This window comes from Lepidochelys olivacea (assembly GCF_965140295.1).
Source record: "Lepidochelys olivacea isolate rLepOli2 genome assembly, chromosome: 2".
Taxonomy (NCBI): Eukaryota; Metazoa; Chordata; order Testudines; family Cheloniidae; genus Lepidochelys; species Lepidochelys olivacea.
In genome coordinates, this window is record NC_140412.1 from 1,961,122 (window position 1) to 1,979,240 (window position 18,119).

An 18,119-nucleotide genomic window follows, 5' to 3' on the forward strand; every position below is an offset into this window, starting at 1 on the left:
TTACTAGCAGTACTCAGGGTATTTCATCTGACAAACAGTGTTCCTTTGTTGTACTTAAGGTACTGCACAGGATCTTTTCAGGGGGAATAAGGCAAAGCGTCACATTTATGGGTAATACATGTATCAATCAACACTGTATCATATGCATGTTATCTATATTACACGCACGCACGCTCCGTCTTGTTGTTGTTACCAACGAGTTGCTCCCCTTAACTTCACTGGCCAGGTGAGTTAAATGGGGGAGGGGTGGAGCCGGGCTTCTGTCGATCCGGATCGATGCTCCGATGTTGACAAGACGAGACCCAGGGTCCTCTGCAAGACCCGTCATATTTATAGCTGCTTCCCTCTCATGCAAATCTATATCAGATACAAAATCTGTGTCTGTGTCCATTGGTCCTTTGTGCTGCTTCCTTCTGGGTGTGGTCTTAATGCTACAAAGGGCACTTTCAAAAGAAAGTGCTGGCTTCTAACCCCCAAGGCCATCAATATATCTGCTCTTCTTTAGTGAGCCCACTTGACAAGTTTTATTGTTCTTGGGTCTGGTTTCCATCCCTTCTGTTGCAGCTGTCTGGAGGTGCTTGCCTTTCACACCTCGTTCATTCAACAGGGCAATTGATTAAGAGAGTTTGGGGGGGAGGGAGATCTTATTCTACTCCTAGCAAAAAGACATTTTTAACATTATACCAAGGCTCAATAGAAAGTTTTCTATATAAGGATCTGATACAAAGTTCTATGAAAATAGAGGCATAATACAAAGTCATATGAAAGTTATGTGAAGATGCATAATGCAGAGATTTATCTACACCTTTTTTCAGCTAAGAAAACTAATGGTGGAAATCTGTGAAATGCTCTCTGACCTCCTGAATCAGTTCCCCTGCTCACTGCAAGAGTCATGCTGTTGTTTGTTCAATACACAAGTGTAATGGGCGCTTTTCAGACAAATAAGACCCAGATCCTGGCCCAGTGTACTTATTTTCTAAGTTTTAGAGAAGATACAATGAATGCTAGCAACAAACAAGATGGGGAATTGGGGAAAGAAGGACAATGGTTACAAAAATGTCATACTGTTTATGTGCACATCTTGAAGATTCTGTTATAATAAATACATTTATATTACAAATGGAAAAAAATAATAAATACCTATTGTGTGTGTATACATTTCTCGATCCTGTCTTCAGCAAGCACTGCTCCCCCGCCCCTTGTTGAGTTCCCTCTGATCACTCCTGCACTGCTTCTGAATTGTTTCAAGGGTGCCTACGTTGGCCAGACAGAACGAGAAAGAAGTGCTGTTGGAACTTGGACCACTTCCTGAAAAATAGCACTGACTACACTTGGAGTGTAATAAATATAGAATATCAGGGTTGGAAGGGACCTCAGGAGGTCATCTAGTCCAACCCCCTGCTCAAAGCAGGACCAATCCCCAACTAAATCATCCCAGCCAGGGCTTTGTCAAGCCCGACCTTAAAACCTCTAGGGAAGGAGATTCCACCACCTCCCTAGGTAACGCATTCCAGTGCTTCACCACCCTCCTAGTGAAAAAGTTTTTCCTAATATCCAACCTAAACCTCCCCCACTGCAACTTGAGACCATTACTCCTCGTTCTGTCATCTGCTACCACTGAGAACAGTCTAGATCCATCCTCTTTGGAATGCCCTTTCAGGTAGTTGAAAGCAACTGAGGTCATCAGTTGTGTATGGGGAAGAAGGTTATTATGCTCCCTCCAGTCAAAAATTATGTGCCCTTAATGTGTAGTAGTGTGGGGGTGGGGTGGTGGAGGGTGGCACCGAGTAAGTGGGTGGTGGTGGTGAAGAGGGATTAAGTAGATATGAAATGTCAAGTTATCCATTCTACATGGGTTTCTGTTTTCACAATTAATATGTAAAACCAAAGTTCATTCCTTTTCAGTTACTTATACTTAGCATTTTATGGTGCTGTGACTCTTGTCTCTTTTCTACAGGTTCAGTTACCGCTGTTGACATCTCCTGAAGTACCACCAGTGTACAACGCAGGTCTGGTCTTCGAGAACAATGTTGGCCTTCCCATTATATCCCAGCTGGCATGGACTTCTCAAGTAGTCCCAAATAGTGGAGCTCCATCTATATCTAGCACACACTGTGGTGATATGCAGCCTCCCACGGTCATTGTGACTCTGCCGTTAACATCAGCTGGCTCAGTCCTGTCTTCAGCGAAGTCTTCTCTTTGTACAAATTCTGTTAATGTGACTTCAAACAAATTAGAAATGCCTGCAACATCTACATCAGCTGCAACAGCAGATACTTCTTTGGAAAACTACACTAGACCTAATTCTCAGATTGTACGTTCTTCTTCACCTGAATATGTCCATCGGAAGGACTCAACAGTCACCACAGAGCCTTCTCAACAAAGAGTCTTTGAAATTGCACAGTCTTCGTTTCACGAAAATGCTGCAAGGACAGCAGAACTGGCTAATTCTGACTTTCTCTGTGTGAAACCAAGCGGAGCCCAACCATGCACATTAGGAAGCATGTCAAAGTTTTACAGACCATTCCTGGATGAGAGACAAGACAGTGGTGAAATAGAAACACAACCTCCTGTAACTTACAATCTGGAACCTTCACCACCTTTTCCTCACTCAGGAGGTGCTGTAGAGACACATGACAGTGACCCGAGTGGAAAAGCAATTGTCAGAACTAGTCTTTCTGTTAATAGTCTAGATCTTTCAGACTCTTTTCAAGTAGAAAGTGGAGGCAACCTTGATTCCAAGCCACTAGTTCCTGTAGCTGATAAGTCAGTGCTTGGAAGTTGTGCAAACTCTGACGACGACGTAGTGATGGAGATTAACGTTATTAACAGCACTGAAGAAACAGCTAAACATGAAACTTCGGGGCATTCAGAACCTTATATTCAAATGCAAGTCACAGAAGTGATAAATGAAGCTATGAAAAATGTTCAGGTGCCATCAGTCGGTGATTATAAGGCGAATTTAATGGAAAAGGAAAGTTCAACAGAAGAAGAGAATAGGTATTCATTGGAGCAGCATATTGGTGATGCTTGTGTACATGAAACTCCATGTTTGGCTGTATCTGTTGCTGGTGCTGAAACTTGTGAATCTCATTCAAAGAAAAAGGGTAGTCTTCGTGTAAATAGCCTGTCAGAGTTGGTTATTGTTGAAGTAGAAAACTATTCAGAAAACAGTGACTGTATGGCAATAAGCATTGTCCCAGAAGACATTGCTTTGGGTAAAGATCTGGATGGTGGGTCTCCTGCAAAAGAAGTGGTGAGTCCGAAGAAACTAGTGAATGCAGATGGTAAAACCTGTGTAGAAGAGTTGGATTTGCCTTCTGAAACTGCTGTGACCATAGACAGAACTCGGGAAGTAAACATATCATTTGTGCCAGACTTAGAACTTCCACATAGTGTTTGGCATTCTGAGATGAAAAATGAGATCTGCAAAGATGAGCTGACTTCAGTTATAAAGCAAGACAGCCTTATGCCAAATGAGGAAGCAATAAAAGAAAGTAGTGATATTGTAGAACGTGAAAGTTGTTCCTTGGCTGATGGAGAATTGGAAACTTTAAATAATACCTTACATATGGAAACTCAGAAGCCTGAAACTACTTTGGATATTCAAGAAGGAGCTGAACCTAACACTGATAAAATCATTATGATATCAAACAGAGAAGTGAGAGAAATACATAGTGATCATGTTTTTGAGGACAAGTTGCAAAATGCTTTAGATCAGGACTATATGTTTTCAGACACTGGAATAATTAACCTAGAACATCAGAATTCTTCTGATGCTCATAAAATTCTGACAATGTGTGCAGCAAAAGAAATGTCCGGTTCTGAGTGTAATATTGGTTCTGCTAAATTCCAAGAAAATGAGGATGACACTGTCAGTGGGGTTGCCTTATTCCAGAGCTGTGTTACAGAACAAGTTGTCTCTAGAGCCAGTGGAACAAATATTGTCCAGTGTCTGGATATGCTTCATTCAGAAGAGGAAGAATCATCAATGGATTCTCATGTGGCACTGGATGGGCTTGTAACAAAGAAACTTCAAAACAATTCAGATCCCACAGCACCAGAGAACCTGCCCTTGTGTACAGAGAATATCTCAGACTATCATGTACATTCTCCTTCTAAACACCATATCCTTTCTCAAGATACATACTTGGAAGATGTAACTTATGATTCTCCCTGTAATTGTGTGCCGTCTTCCTCTGGCTCTTTGCACAGTGAGAGCTCACCTCACCAACCAGCTCCAAAGGAAGAGGAATTACGTAATTCAGGGGCAGTTGTCAAACCTTTGAGTGGAACATTTTGCAGTTTGCAGGCCACAGCAGTAGAAATGACTTCTCCTGAGTATCCTTGCAGGTATGAAGACTCTGGAGCTTTTACATCTGTCAAGAGGTCCATCAGTGAAATGATGAGCCAGGAAACAAACATCCAGCCATTGTCTCAAAATGAAACTGAAACTTCTGTGGAACAGAATGCATGCAATAAGGCAAATATTTCTCATGCCACTGTGTGTATAGAGTCTGAAGGCTTTCAGTCAGACCACGTATATATGACTACATCCGTATCTACAAAAGGTGTGCCACAGGAGGATAGTGATTTTGGTATCAATAAAATACATTTGGAAGTAAGTGCTTCTGAAGGGGATGAAGAGCAAACAGGTATGAATGTAAATGCCATCTCTTTAACAATGGGTAGTCCTGTTAGATACGGAGACAAAGATGAGAGTGAATCAAAGATGGATTCCATGGATACAGAGACGAGAATATCTTTAGTTACAGATTGTGTTGAAATATCATATGCAGAAGTGGGAACTCAAAGTAGGCTAATAAATGAGAGGGCCATAAACTTACTGGCTACAAAACCTGCAGTAAATGGAAACAAAAATAGTGTGTCAAACACTAGTATCTGTGAGGAAGAAGTAAATATGTCTGTGGACACACATTTGAGTCTTCAACAATTTTCAGAGGCATATGAAAGAACTATACTGTTTAACAATGCAAGTAAAAATTCCTGGAGAGAGTTCTCTAAACAGATGGAGATAGATTCCAAAGCAGAGGAAAAGCTGCCTTCAGAAACACGGATAAAAACCTTTGATGAAAAAACAGTATTTGTAGCTTCGTGTTCTTCTCCAAATACAGTGACATTTTGGGAAAACACAGAGAAATTGGTGGAAGCGATGAATCCTGAGTCACCGATTAATGTAGGTGAAGAATTTCTTGATCGGTGTCTTCTACAGAAGAGTGACTGTACTTTGGAGAGAAAGAGGTCTCCAGGAAAAGAAGAGGACGAGTCATATGTCTCTGTGTTTTCTTCCAATTCTCTTTCAACCACTAACACCAGGTGTATTAAAACAGTTGAAATCCTTGTCAGACATACTTTGGATTCCACTCTTAACGATAACAATGAGATGTATGATACTGATTGCCAGGAACTGAAAACTGCTTGCTCAGTAGTGGATGATACAGCATCAGGGGAGAAGCAGCTTGATCAGTCAGTTAGTATTGAGAATACGTTTTATAAAAAGACAGATGAAGATAGTATCAAAAGCAAAGAGATAATGAAAATACCAGAAGAGAGACATGACTCAGGAACAGCCATTAATGATAGCATATTTGAAGAACAGAAAAATATAGAAAACAAAGGTATAGATAAAGAGATGGAGATTATGGCAAATATGCATGTTGGACAAACCAATCTTAATCACAGCAGCGTTACAAAAGCACCCACAAACAGGCTGGAAGGGAATACAGCATATTACTCTTCAGAATTAGAGGGAGGAATAGCAAATGATCTTTCTCCATTATGCTTACCCAAACAGACTTCTCTAAAGTCAGAGCTTCTTGCTGCTACTAATGATTATTCCTGTTCACAAACACAGTCCCCTTACTATGTGAATAAAAGGGACATGGGAAACAATCCAGAACCTGTAAATGACTACATCTTGCCCCAGCAGGACACCAGGAATGAAGAAGGTATGAAGTTGAATGATGAAAATACAGGTGAGGCAGTAAACTGTAAATGGAGTGTAAAATCAGTTACACTGGAAAAAGATAATGCTGATGCACATTTTAGTGAGCTTGATTTGGGAACACTGAATAATTACCAAGAAAATAATGAGAACTCTTCTGTTAGCGCTGCCCATTTGGAATTACGACAGCAGTCTAGTGCATTTCATGACCAGCAGGAGACAGATTCCCATGCCGTAGAGTCCCAGCATTTGGAAAGTAACATAGACTTGAAATCCAAAGAGGATCCTGTGAAACAATCACTTTATCCAGAGGACTTTGTTGTAGACTGTGATTTGAAGAAGCTATGTGAACAAAATATGACTACTGAAATCTTGACACCAACTGCTTTGGAAAGGAGTAATCAAAAAAGTATATGCCAAGAGGAAGGTGGAATCAAACTGCAAACTTCTGAAATGGACACACAACCATGCAGTGTAGACAAAAATGATCTTGCAGTCGGGATGCAGGCTATTGCATTTGGAAAGCCTGAATCTGCCAAAGAAAATATAGCTGAAAACCACCTAAAGGAAATTGAAAATGACCCTACAGAGGGGTCTGAGTTATTCAGTGGAGAGGAACTTAATTTATATATCTCAGATTCTGAAGTTGAAAAGGAAAAGGAAGAAAACAATAGCATGAGAATGAAAAATACAGTTGAAATGCAGCATGATAGAAGCAAAATCCTGAAGAAGGATACTGTCATCTCTGATCCAAACAGTGTTTCTGGCAGCATTATTCTGCAAGCTGACCTGGACTGCAAGCCAAATGAAGATCAGCTTGACAGAGTGATTGAAACAGCTGATATCAAATCAGTGATAGGTACAGAAACATCAACAGATAGGAGTTTGGAGGGAAAATGCTATTCTCTTTGCAATGCAGAATATGATCTAAGTGAAGTTAGAATTGCTGGACCTGAAAATTGTAGCACAGGTGTGGTAGTTGGTGAATTCAGTCACTTAGTAAAAAGCCCAACACTGAGACAAGAAAAAACAGAGAACCAAATAACTGCAGAACGTGATCTTGGATCCTTACGTTATCCATATAATTCTATAGAATTTCCCTGTGTACCGGGAAGCCAGAGAGAAATGGAAGCAGTGAAAGGCAATGCAGAGGTTGGTTTGAATAAGGGAGATGCAGGTTGTTCAGATGAACATGTAGGAAATGCTGATTCTAATTCTATCCAAGCTGGAAAAAATCTAGAGGAGAATCCGGAGCCTGCGCATAGCTTGCTTGATGGTTGCATTCAAGAACTAGAGGTGGGGACACTAGCTGTGCCTCTTGGAGCCCTAAAAACTGTTAAAGACTCTCCAGTAAATGAAATGCTGACAAGCCTTTGTGCAGAAAAAGACAAATTTAATCAGAAAACAGAAACAAATGAACTGGTATATATGCATGAAGAAAGCAAAGACTCTGAACCCCTAAAATCCCAAGCAAAGATATGCCAGCCCACAGGATGTGCAGACTTTTCTGAAGGCAGTAACGAAGATTTAACTGTTTCAGAGTCTAACTTTACGAACAGAGTGGAATTTCATAAAGAGGAGAATAAAGATTCTCAGAATAAAGAGGCAAACAAAAATAATTCTTTCAGAACACTAAAAAGACACATTAGTAGAAACGAATATTCTGGAACTTCAGTTTCTGAAGATGAGCAGTGCTGCTCCCAAAAGAGAAACTGCCCTTTAGGGTCTCTTTCCATGCAGGAGTTTGTATCTGACCTGCCCAGTCCTAATGTAATCTTGTTTTCCATTCCCACTGATTTGAAGGAGTGTCATGATCAGTTTGTTAGCAGTAGTGTTAAGAAGTTCTTTAAAAAATACCCCATTCTTCAAACGGCTCAGCATCGTGATGAAGTGGAGAAGGAAAATAGTAAAAATATTGCCCAGTTGGTGAGAGAATTTTTTAAAAAAACAAATGACTCTGAGAACCTGGTAAATGAAAACACAAAACCTGAAAGGTTTGTGCCATCCATTAAAAGTAAAGTAGAAGAAGACACTGACTGTAAATCTATAGGTGAAGTAGACAGTGAAAGGAGAGATGGAAGCAGTTTACTTCTGCTTTCAAGTATTGAACCTCAAGTAAATGAAAAACAGTCAGTTAAATTAATATCTGAATCCCAGAGTCTCCCCTTTGACAGTCAGTCCGGGTTTACTGAACTTGCTGCCAGTTCAGAAGATTCGTGGACTTATGTACTAGAAAAAGATGTGGTAAATAAAATTCCAGAAAGCCCAAGTGCAGATTCCCTGTCTGAAGAGGAACAGTTTCAGTCTAGGGTGTGTTTAGCATTAGATAATCTATATACTTCTGCTAAATCTCCCCTGAAGTCTCCTGATATAAATTCTGAACAGAGCACCAAAATCAAAGATTTGGACTTCATATTCTCTGACATATCAAATAGCTCTGTTGAAAATGAGCATCATCAACTTGCCCAAAAACTAAGTAGCAGTAGTTCTAGTGGAACAGGTGACGGGCTACATGAAGGTATTTGCAGTGACAGTTGCAAAGCAGCTGGTCTTGACACACAGTCAGGTTTTTCATGTAACTCCTTAGAAGCTTCAGCTGTGTATTGGAGTGATGAAGACACAAATATAACTTCAGATCTCATTGAGACGTCTAGAGAGAGCAGCCAGTGTGTTATAAGTAACTTGCCGCAGCAGTTGGAGTCAGAAGACCATGTTGAAAGCATCAAAGACAAAAATTACATGCCAATACTGCACCGGGCTGAGAGAACACTTGATGGTGTCAAAACACCCAATATAGAAGACTTATCAGTTCCTGCATTCTGTGTGAATTCAATAACTGGAGCTGTTTCTAGTTCACAGAAGATCATCTTGAAGGTAGAAAGTGATGCAGACCAACATGAAGTCCCTGAATTTGATGGTCACAACAACACACAAAATAGTGAAATCTCCTGTCTTCAAACAAAATCTGTATGCTCTCCCTGCAAAGGTGGTAATTTTTTTTTAAAAGCATAAAAAATACATGTCTTAAGGCAGAAAAATGCATTTGAGAAGGCATATGTTGTGGGCTGGGTGTGTGGCTATGAAAACTGCCAGAAATAAATTAATTTGGCTATCACAGCACGTCATATTTATTATGGCGCATAGTCCCTATTGTATAGAGAAATTATAGTTGTCTGATTTCACATTGATAAACTTCCCTTTTTGTGTGAGGAATGTCTCTCTCACAGTGTTTTGGAACCAAATTTGCCTTATCCTACAAACTTGGAAGTAGCTTACATCGGTTGCTCTGGCTCCTGCATTTCAGTTATAAATTTAATGTGTTTATATTTTTATATAGACACACACTCTTTCCATCTTCCAGCGTGGTTTTTCTTGCATTCCTCGTGGCTGTGGACAGAGCAGCCTGAGTGGTATGGCTAATGCAGATTGAATTTGCTGAGAAGTTTACAAATATTGTAGTTCTCTAGCTTACTAGTGTTCTGGAGCACTGGCTTCCGTCTAAGGGTACGTCTACACTGCAGTCACGGGCTTTTGAGCCATCTTGTACAGTCCACACTGACGTGCACACTGCTGCAGCTTCACTGCTCTGGTACCTGAGGTAGCTACACTAAAGATAACTTAGCTATGTCTTCCTGAGCTGTGATTACAGCCTGGACCTACTCTAGCACAGATGTAACAGATGTGCTCAGCTGGCCTCATATTTAGGCAGACACATAAGCACAAGGCCCGCATATTTCTCTATCCCAGAATTCATCCCTTAACTTGGAATTGTGCTCCAGAATCTCAACTTTCATTAAAAAAAAACAAAACAGTTTTAACCCGTATGGTTGTGAAGATAGCCTCAAAAATGTAAACCAGTGCCCCGCCTGAGTCTGTAAAGAGACAAAAACAAATAAAGTTGATTGATCCATTTTCATCCTTAAATCTGAGGGTAAAAATGATATTCTCCACTAAGGAAGCCTCTATTAGTAGGGTCTAAACAAATGAAGTTGCTCACTCTAAAATGCAGCTGTTCTCTGTTGGTGCAAAACTAACATTGAATCAAGGGGTGAGGGTAGAGGGCACCCAAATGTTTCAAGTTATATTTTTTATTTGTTTGAACAGCCAGAAACATGCCAGGGTACTCCACAAAAGCAAGTATACAGTCCCTGCCCCAGAGCGTGCAGTCTGAACTTGGATATGATGACAAGTGTGGGACATGGATAAATGAAATAGCAGAATTTAGGAGAGGAAAGGGAGAAGTGAAGCAAAAAGATCACGTGATTACACAGTAAAGCAGTGATCCATTGTTGGCTTTAAATCTGCCTCGGCCTTTTGAGAGACAAGTCATGGGGGTGGGGTTTGAGAGTGAGAGAGAGGGAGGTGACCTGGTAAACATTAAGGAGGGCATTCCACGTATGGGGGTGGCTTGGAAGAAGGCAGAAAGTAGCAGAGTGTGAGTGAGATGAAGGGGGTATCTAGGCTGGCATCATTGGCAGAATTCAGGGCACATGGGAGGGAAAGCAAAAGGAGAGAAGGTTGTAGCTGAGAAGCAAGTAGCAGAAGCTTGAATTTGATAGGCATATAAGGAGCCGAAGTGGGCATTGGAATAGTCTAGATTTCTGTGAATCCCAAATGAAATGTTTGGTGTTTTTTTTCTTTTCACCTCCAGATTTAACACCTGCAGCCACAGTGGATTGGAACGCTAACTCACCTATACAAGAACAAATTACGTCACATATAAGACTATGCATTAATTCTCAGGCGCAGTTAAAAAGGGAGCTTTCTCATGAGGAGCATGGTGATAGTGGTAACAGAAGCAGCATTTCCCCTCCATCCAAAATGTGTCCCCCTGTTGTTGCAATTTCTTCAGAGTCTGCTGATGAGGAACCAGCACCAAATCAAAAGGAAATTGGCTCTCCTGATGCTTCAGGATCATGCAGCACTTCTCAGACAAGCCTTACTGAACATCTTACCCAAACGCCATCCAAGCCTGAAGCCAAACACTCTTTATCACTGAAGAAACTGAAAAGTTCATATGCATCCATCCCTCCTTCTGCAGTCAAAGTGAGCAGTTCTTCTCAAAAGACTGTAGATAGTAATGTAAGCAGATGTCTTCAGAGCTCATATGTCAACAGTCAGTTGGAACTCTCTTCCTCTAAGCTTCCTCCTCCTGAGGCAAGTGATTCTGCTGAGATGATTAATAGCCACCATGAGAGAACTGACAAAGAGGAGGACTTTGCTAAAGATAACCAGCATGGAGGCCCCCAAAACCAGAAAGGGCAAACTAACCTATATGATTACATGGATGGAAGAGTTGCTTTGGAGCCTTGTATTGCAGTGGGATCGAAAGACCGCAGTGACTTACAGACTACTAATGATTTTAGTAGTATGAGCAGTGTGCCAGAACTAGAAGGTATGGATTTGTCTAGGTCAACATTGAACAGTTTAGCTTGTGAACCTGCTGCCTTTCCTGGTTTCAAAGAAGAAAATCTGCAGTGTTCTCTGCAAGTACAGACGCTTTCTGACACTTCTGGTCATTGCAGCCTGGACTTCAAGGAGTATCCCACAACTTTCTCTCCGGTAATCTCAACTTTGAACAAGTGTGGTGCCTCAGAGACTTCAGTAAGCTCTCTGCCAGACCATTCGTTTCAACCAACGTCTATGGCAAATCTTCAGATTCAAGACCGGGTCCTCTCTCCTTGTACGTTTGAGGCATGTACGTTTAGCCAACCAGCTTCAGAACATGTTTGCTCTTCGGATGAAGAAGCTTCCTGTCATTCCGAGGATTTAAGTGAAGATATGGAAGAATTCCCATCCATGTCTACAGAGAGTTCAAGTGCTATTGGCCTCTTGTCTGAAACTAAAAATCTGGGCAATCTCTCTGATGCTGAAAAATCTGCTCACAAAGCAAGTTCCAGTAATACAAATATAACGGAGAGTGAGCTTCAGAAAGCCTGGGCTTTATCAGAGGGAGACATTGAGTTCCAATTGAGTCAATGTCAAACTGTGCTTGATGACATTTCCCAGACTCTGTGTGCTGTGGAGGGCATTGATAAAGTGCACATGGAGGAATGGAGGTAAAGCTTTATTTTTGAGAGTCCATAGTTGTCAAACTAATGAGACCATTAGGGGGAGGCAGGGTTGTACTGGTCAAAGCATACTGAAAGGCAGGATTCATGACTCTCTGCATGACTTTAGGCAAGTCACTTTAACTTCTCTGCCTCAGTTTATCCATTTGTAAAATAGTGTTAGTAGCCACTTCACAGGGATGTTTTAGGCTACTGTGGCAAATTTGGTGTCATCCCAGTGGTGAATTTCTTAAGGAACTGTTGAGGAAATGGTATCCAGCCAATATGGGTTCTCAGTATGAAAACCTAAATTAATGGGGTCAGGACAAGAAACTACTCAAATATCCAGGAACCTGTTGTCATGCCGTTCCAGTGTGCCCTCTTGTGGCCCTGTGGATGTATTACACTTAACGTACCTTGAGTCTTTTCAATTACAATTCAGAAACAGGTTTCAGAGTAGGAGCTGTGTTAGTCTGAATACACAAAAAGAAAAAGAGTACTTGTGGCACCTTAGAGACTAACAAATTAATTTGAGCAGAAGCTGTCGTGAGCTACAGCTCACTTCATCGGATGCATGTAGTGGAAAATACAGTGGGGAGATTTTATATACACAGAGAACATGAAACAATGGATGTTACCATACACACTGTAACGAGTGATCAGGTAAGGTGAGCTATTACCAGCAGGAGAGAAAAACAACTTTTTGTAGTGGTAATCAAGGTGGGCCATTTCCAGCAGTTGACAAGAACGTGTGAGGAACAGTAGAGGGGGAGGGAATAAACATGGGGAAATAGTTGTACTTTGTGTAATGACACATCCACTCCCAGTCTTTATTCAAGCCGAATGTAATGGTGTGCAGTTTGCAAATTAATTCCAATTCAGTAGTCTCTCGTTGAAGTCTGTTTTTGAAGTTTTTTTTGTTGAAGAATTGCAACTTTTAGGTCTGTAATCGAGTGACCAGAGAGACTGAAGTGTTCTCCGACTGGTTTTTGAATGTTATAATTCTTGATGTCTGATTTGTGTCCATTTATTCTTTTATGTAGACTGTCCAATTTGGCCAATGTACATGGCAAAGGGGCATTGCTGGCACATGATGGCATATATCACATTGGTAGATGCGCAGGTGAACAAGCCTCTGATAGTGTGGCTGATGTGATTAGGCCCTATGATGATGTCCCCTGAATAGATATGTGGACATAGTTGGCAACGGGCTTTTTTGCAAGGATAGGTTCCTAGGTTAGTGTTTTTGTTGTGTGGTGTGTGGTTGCTGGTGAGTATTTGCTTCAGGTTGGGGGGCTGTCTGTAAGCAAGGACTGGCCTGTCTGCCAAGATCTGTGAGAGTGATGGGTCGTCCTTCAGGATAGGTTGTAGATCCTTGATGATGCGTTGGAGAGGTTTTAGTTGGGGGCTGAAGGTGACGGCTAGTGGCGTTCTGTTATTTTCTTTGTTGGGCCTGTCCTGTAGTAGGTAACTTCTGGGTACTCTTCTGGCTCTGTCAACCTGTTTCTTCACTTCAGCAGGTGGGTATTGTAGTTGTAAGAACACTTGATAGAGATCTTGTAGGTGTTTGTCTCTGTCTGAGGGGTTGGAGCAAATGCAGTTGTCAAAGAGCTTGGCTGTAGACGATGGATCGTGTGGTGTGGTCTGCTCTGGATGAAAGCTGGAGGCATGTAGGAAAGTATAGCGGTCAGTAGGTTTCTGGTATAGGGTGGTATTTATGTGACCATCGCTTATGAGCACCGTAGTATCCAGGAAGTGGATCTCTTGTGTGGACTGGTCCAGGCTGAGGTTGATGGTGGGATGGAAATTGTTGAAATCATGGTGGAATTCCTCAAAGGCTTCTTTTCCATGGGTCCAGATGATGATGATGTCATCAATGTAGCCCAAGTAGAGTAGGGGGATTAGGGGACGAGAGCTGAGGAAGCGTTGTTCTAAGTCAGCCATAAAAATGTTGGCATAGTGTGGGGCCCTGCAGGTACCCATAGCAGTGCCGCTGATTTGAAGGTATACATTGACCCCAAATGTGAAATAGTTATGGGTGAGGACGAAGTCACAAAGTTCATCCACCAGGTTTGCCGTGACATTATTGGGGATACTGTTCCTGACGGCTTGTAGTCCATCTTTGTGTAGAATGTTGGTGTAGAGGGCTTCTACATCCATAGTGGCTAGGATGGTGTTATCAGGAAGATCACCGATGGATTGTAGTTTCCTCAGGAAGTCAGTAGTGTCTCGAAGATAGCTAGGAGTGCTGGTAGTGTAGGGCCTGAGGAGGGAGTCTACATAGCCAGACAGTCCTGCTGTCAGGGTGCCAATGCCTGAGATGATGGGGCGTCCAGGATTTCCAGGTTTATGGATCTTGGGTAGCAGATAGAATACCCCAGGTCAGGGTTCTAGGGTGTGTCTGTGCAGATTAGTTCTTGTGCTTTTTCAGGGAGTTTCTTGAGCAGATGGTCCCTCTGATCCCAGTGAGGGTTACCAAAAGAAACTACACCATCTGCTCAAGAAACTCCCTGAAAAAGCACAAGAACAAATCCGCACAGACACACCCCTAGAGCCCCGAGCAGGGGTATTGTGGATGGGCCGCTCGTTTTTCTTCCTTCCATCCATCCATCCATCTCTCATTCTCCTTCTGTCTCTCTCTTTAGTATTGACATAATGTTGACGTTATGCTCAATGACCATAGCCTTCCTCAAATCAAAGGACTTCAAAGTATATCTCACTCATTAAAGTTGTATGAGTTCACTATGTTGCATTATTTTAATGGGAGAATATTTTTCTTGGGGGTAGATGCCTCCAAGGTGTGGATTAACTTAATTTTATAAATGCATGTTTAGGTTTCCTCAGATGTACGTTTGTTTCACACACAGCTTCCCTAAAAAGTTAAACACAAAAATACCCACCCTCTTGAAACCCAAGACTGGTAATTCAGTTCTGCACCAGAGACCGGTTTAAGGTCTGTTTATCTTGTGATATCTAAAAATTAGAAACAGAAGCTTTATATCACTGGAAATGTCTAATTAATGTGCATAACGAGTATGGCTGGAATACAGTAGTACAATATTGTGTCCCTCTTTTCCTTCCGGTAATACTGTACTCTGCCACCTCCACTCCCTCATACACTAAGACACACCACACACTGGCTAACAAAGTCTTTCCAATGTTCTGGGGTGCTTTATTTGGCATTCTTGTTCTGTGAAGGGCCTAAGGGCATACCATAGACTTCTCCTACCTACGCTTCTAGGCCAGTCTCTTTAACTACAGTCCTAGACCAACAGCACCTGTTTTTTTTTAAAATGGAAACTTAAATTGCAAGCTCTTTGGGACAAGAACCATGTCATGAATTTGTGCAATCTACAGCAGACTGGAACACTCATCCTGATCAGGGCCTCTGGGAGCTACTGCAGGATAAATACTGCTAATAAACAGTCAAAACTGCAGAAAAAATCACTCCTCCTAACTCTATAGGCTAATGTTCTGACTGAAACTCACTGGCTTGTCTCATTGAGCTTCTAAGGAAGGCTAGCAGCAGGTGTTATGATTCCTGCTGGGTTAATTGACAGGGTGCCAAAGGTCACTTGCTAAAGCAAACCCACTTTGTGAACTCCTGCTAGTCCTCGGATAAATCCCTGCAATAGATGCAGCGGTAATGGATTTTCTTTCCAAAGGCTCATTTGGATTAGGATGCTGTTGTCACAGAAGATTCTTTGCTGAACCCCAAAGAGCTAGTACATCCCATCATACTTCCTAAGTAAGCATAGTTCTGTAATTTGGAATTTATTAGATGCACAACTGTGATACTTTTCTGTTAGTCTGGAGCAGACATAAGTACTCTTAAGATAGTTGCAATTTTCAGTTTTCCTGTGGTCTCAGGAGCACTAAAATACTTAAAACTGTATCATGAATTGTTATATAAACCAAGAAAGCAATATATCTTAGCAAGGGATAAGCATAGAGGTCCCTCAAGATGACAGCACATAAATACTAGCAATAAGTTCCATGGGGGTGCTCTGTCCAAATGCAATAAAAATAATTCTCCTCTATATTGAATATAACTGCAGCATACATATATTCTGTATTGTCAGTGGTGCAGTGACGTGCTAGTATTTTAACAGAGCTCTTCAATTCTTAAAGAAAACCTGAGTTGAATCCTTTGCAGAAGATTGAGTCACACTTCTCTGATATTTATTAATTGCTTATTGCATCATCTTCATGTTCCTATTACGCCTCTGGCATTTAGGGCAGTGATGATGCTCCTCCATTCCTGTCTGTTTCTGGCGAGTCTTTCCATGGTTCCCCAGGTTTTTCAGCTCGGCTTCCACAGCTCTTCACCATGTTGTTCTCGGGCAGCCTCGTTTTCAGTTGTCTTCTGGTGTCCATCTTATTGCTACTCTGGTGATGGAATCAGTTTGGATGTGTCCTACTTTCTCATTCTCCAGCATTCTGCACCATAAAGTAGTGTTGAAAGTACGCAGCTCTGATAAATCTTGAGTTTGGTTTTGGTGTTGTATTTCAATGATTTCCAGACTGTATTTAAGCTTCTGAAGGTGTTCCTGGCTTTACTGATTTTGTTCTGGATGTCCTGGCTTGTTCCACCTTCCTGGCTGCTTATTTACATAGGTGTAAATGTTGGAGGCAGACAGTTATTCTGTAGAATAACATTAAATCTTGTTGATTGCTGAAGAGTGGCTTATGGGGGGAGGGGAGGGAAGAAACCACAGTGTTTGAGAGAGATGAGATTTGCTCATGTGCCTAGGTTGTTAAGCTATGACCAAGCCTGGAAGTCATGTGGATTTGTCAAACATTGCAGCAAGTAAATAACAGTATTAGCAGGGGCAACGATCCTACCAGGGTAAGAACGGATGATACCTAAGTTCCAAGGCTGGAAGGGACCATGGTGATCATCTAATCTGACCTCCTGTATAACACAGGCCATAAACTACCCTAAAATAATTCCTAAAGCAGACCTCTTAGAAAAACATCCAGTCTTGATTTAAATGTTACCAGTGATGGAGAATCCAACATGAGCCTGGCTAAATTGTTCCAGTAGTTAGTTACCCTCATGATTAAAGTAGGTGGTTGTATTGCTGTATGTTGTAAGTGAAATGTTTGAGGGTGGTGGTGACTTCAAAAATACCAGAAGTAGGATACAACCCTCTAGTTCTGATTTGATCTCTGGTGGAGTAATTTTGGGAGTGTGGTAGGTAATTCAACTTCCATCAGTCAGAATAGCTGCTTATGCAAATTGAAAGCTTAAGTTAAATGTTGCCAGGTGACTGCTTCATAATTCTGCCTTTTTTTTTTTTTTAAATAAAATAAAGAGAACAGATTGAAAAGTTGCAGAAAGATACAAAAATGCCAAAGACCTACATTGCAGTGGTGGGGAACACCGGGGCAGGGAAAAGCAGCTTGTTAAATGCCTTGCTGGATGAGGAAGCCGTGCTGCCTACATCTGCCATGAGAGCCTGCACTGCTGTGGTGGTGGAGATCTCCAAAACCGGTGGGAAGAGTCTATATGAAGCAGATGTGGAGTTTCTTTCTAAAGAAGTAGGTAGCAAAGATAAATCTAAATATCCCTAAAATGGCTAAATTCTGCCAGCAGAATGGTTGTATGACGACATTGGGAGCCTATGGTGTTAGGGTAAAGGGGTTAAAGAAGAGTAATTTCTTTCCTGTGGAGTGCAGATGCATTTTGTGTTGGCACGCAACATTTCATGGGCAAAATCTGAAATCTATGACGTGTCTGTCTGTTTCTCTCGCTCCCTGTCTCCTCATGGATGTGTCCTCTAACTTTGAATCCTGAAACCCATTAATCTAAGTTGTATTGTCTTGCTCCCAGCCTCCATCCTTTATGGGTTTCACTACACTCCTGAGTGAATGTTCCAGTTTGCAGAGACCCTTTAAAGCCAATCTGCAAAACTAACGGGCATGTTCTTCATTGCATGGGCAGGTTAGCAACTTGTCACGCAATCTTTTCAATGCCGTTTGAACAGTTTTACTATCATCTGAATGCTATTCATCAGAAAATATTGGGTACCCTTCTAGATCTTTGGGGTTGTATTATAATTTGTAGGGGTTTCATAGAGTCCAAGGCCAAAAAGGATCAT

General features: G+C 41.5%; 1 protein-coding gene across 3 annotated transcripts in view; it reads left to right on the forward strand.

Annotated features, from left to right (window-relative positions):
- Positions 1–18,119, forward strand: part of LOC311516072 (uncharacterized protein) — a 109,188-nt gene that overhangs the window by 18,381 nt on the left and 72,688 nt on the right. For all 3 annotated transcript variants that reach the window (XM_084619715.1, XM_084619717.1, XM_084619716.1), the window contains exons 6-8: positions 1,958–8,951; positions 10,617–12,024; positions 17,334–17,559. In XM_084619715.1, coding sequence (XP_084475841.1) covers positions 1,958–8,951; positions 10,617–12,024; positions 17,334–17,559 — 8,628 coding nt within the window. The remainder of the gene's footprint in view (positions 1–1,957; positions 8,952–10,616; positions 12,025–17,333; positions 17,560–18,119) is intronic.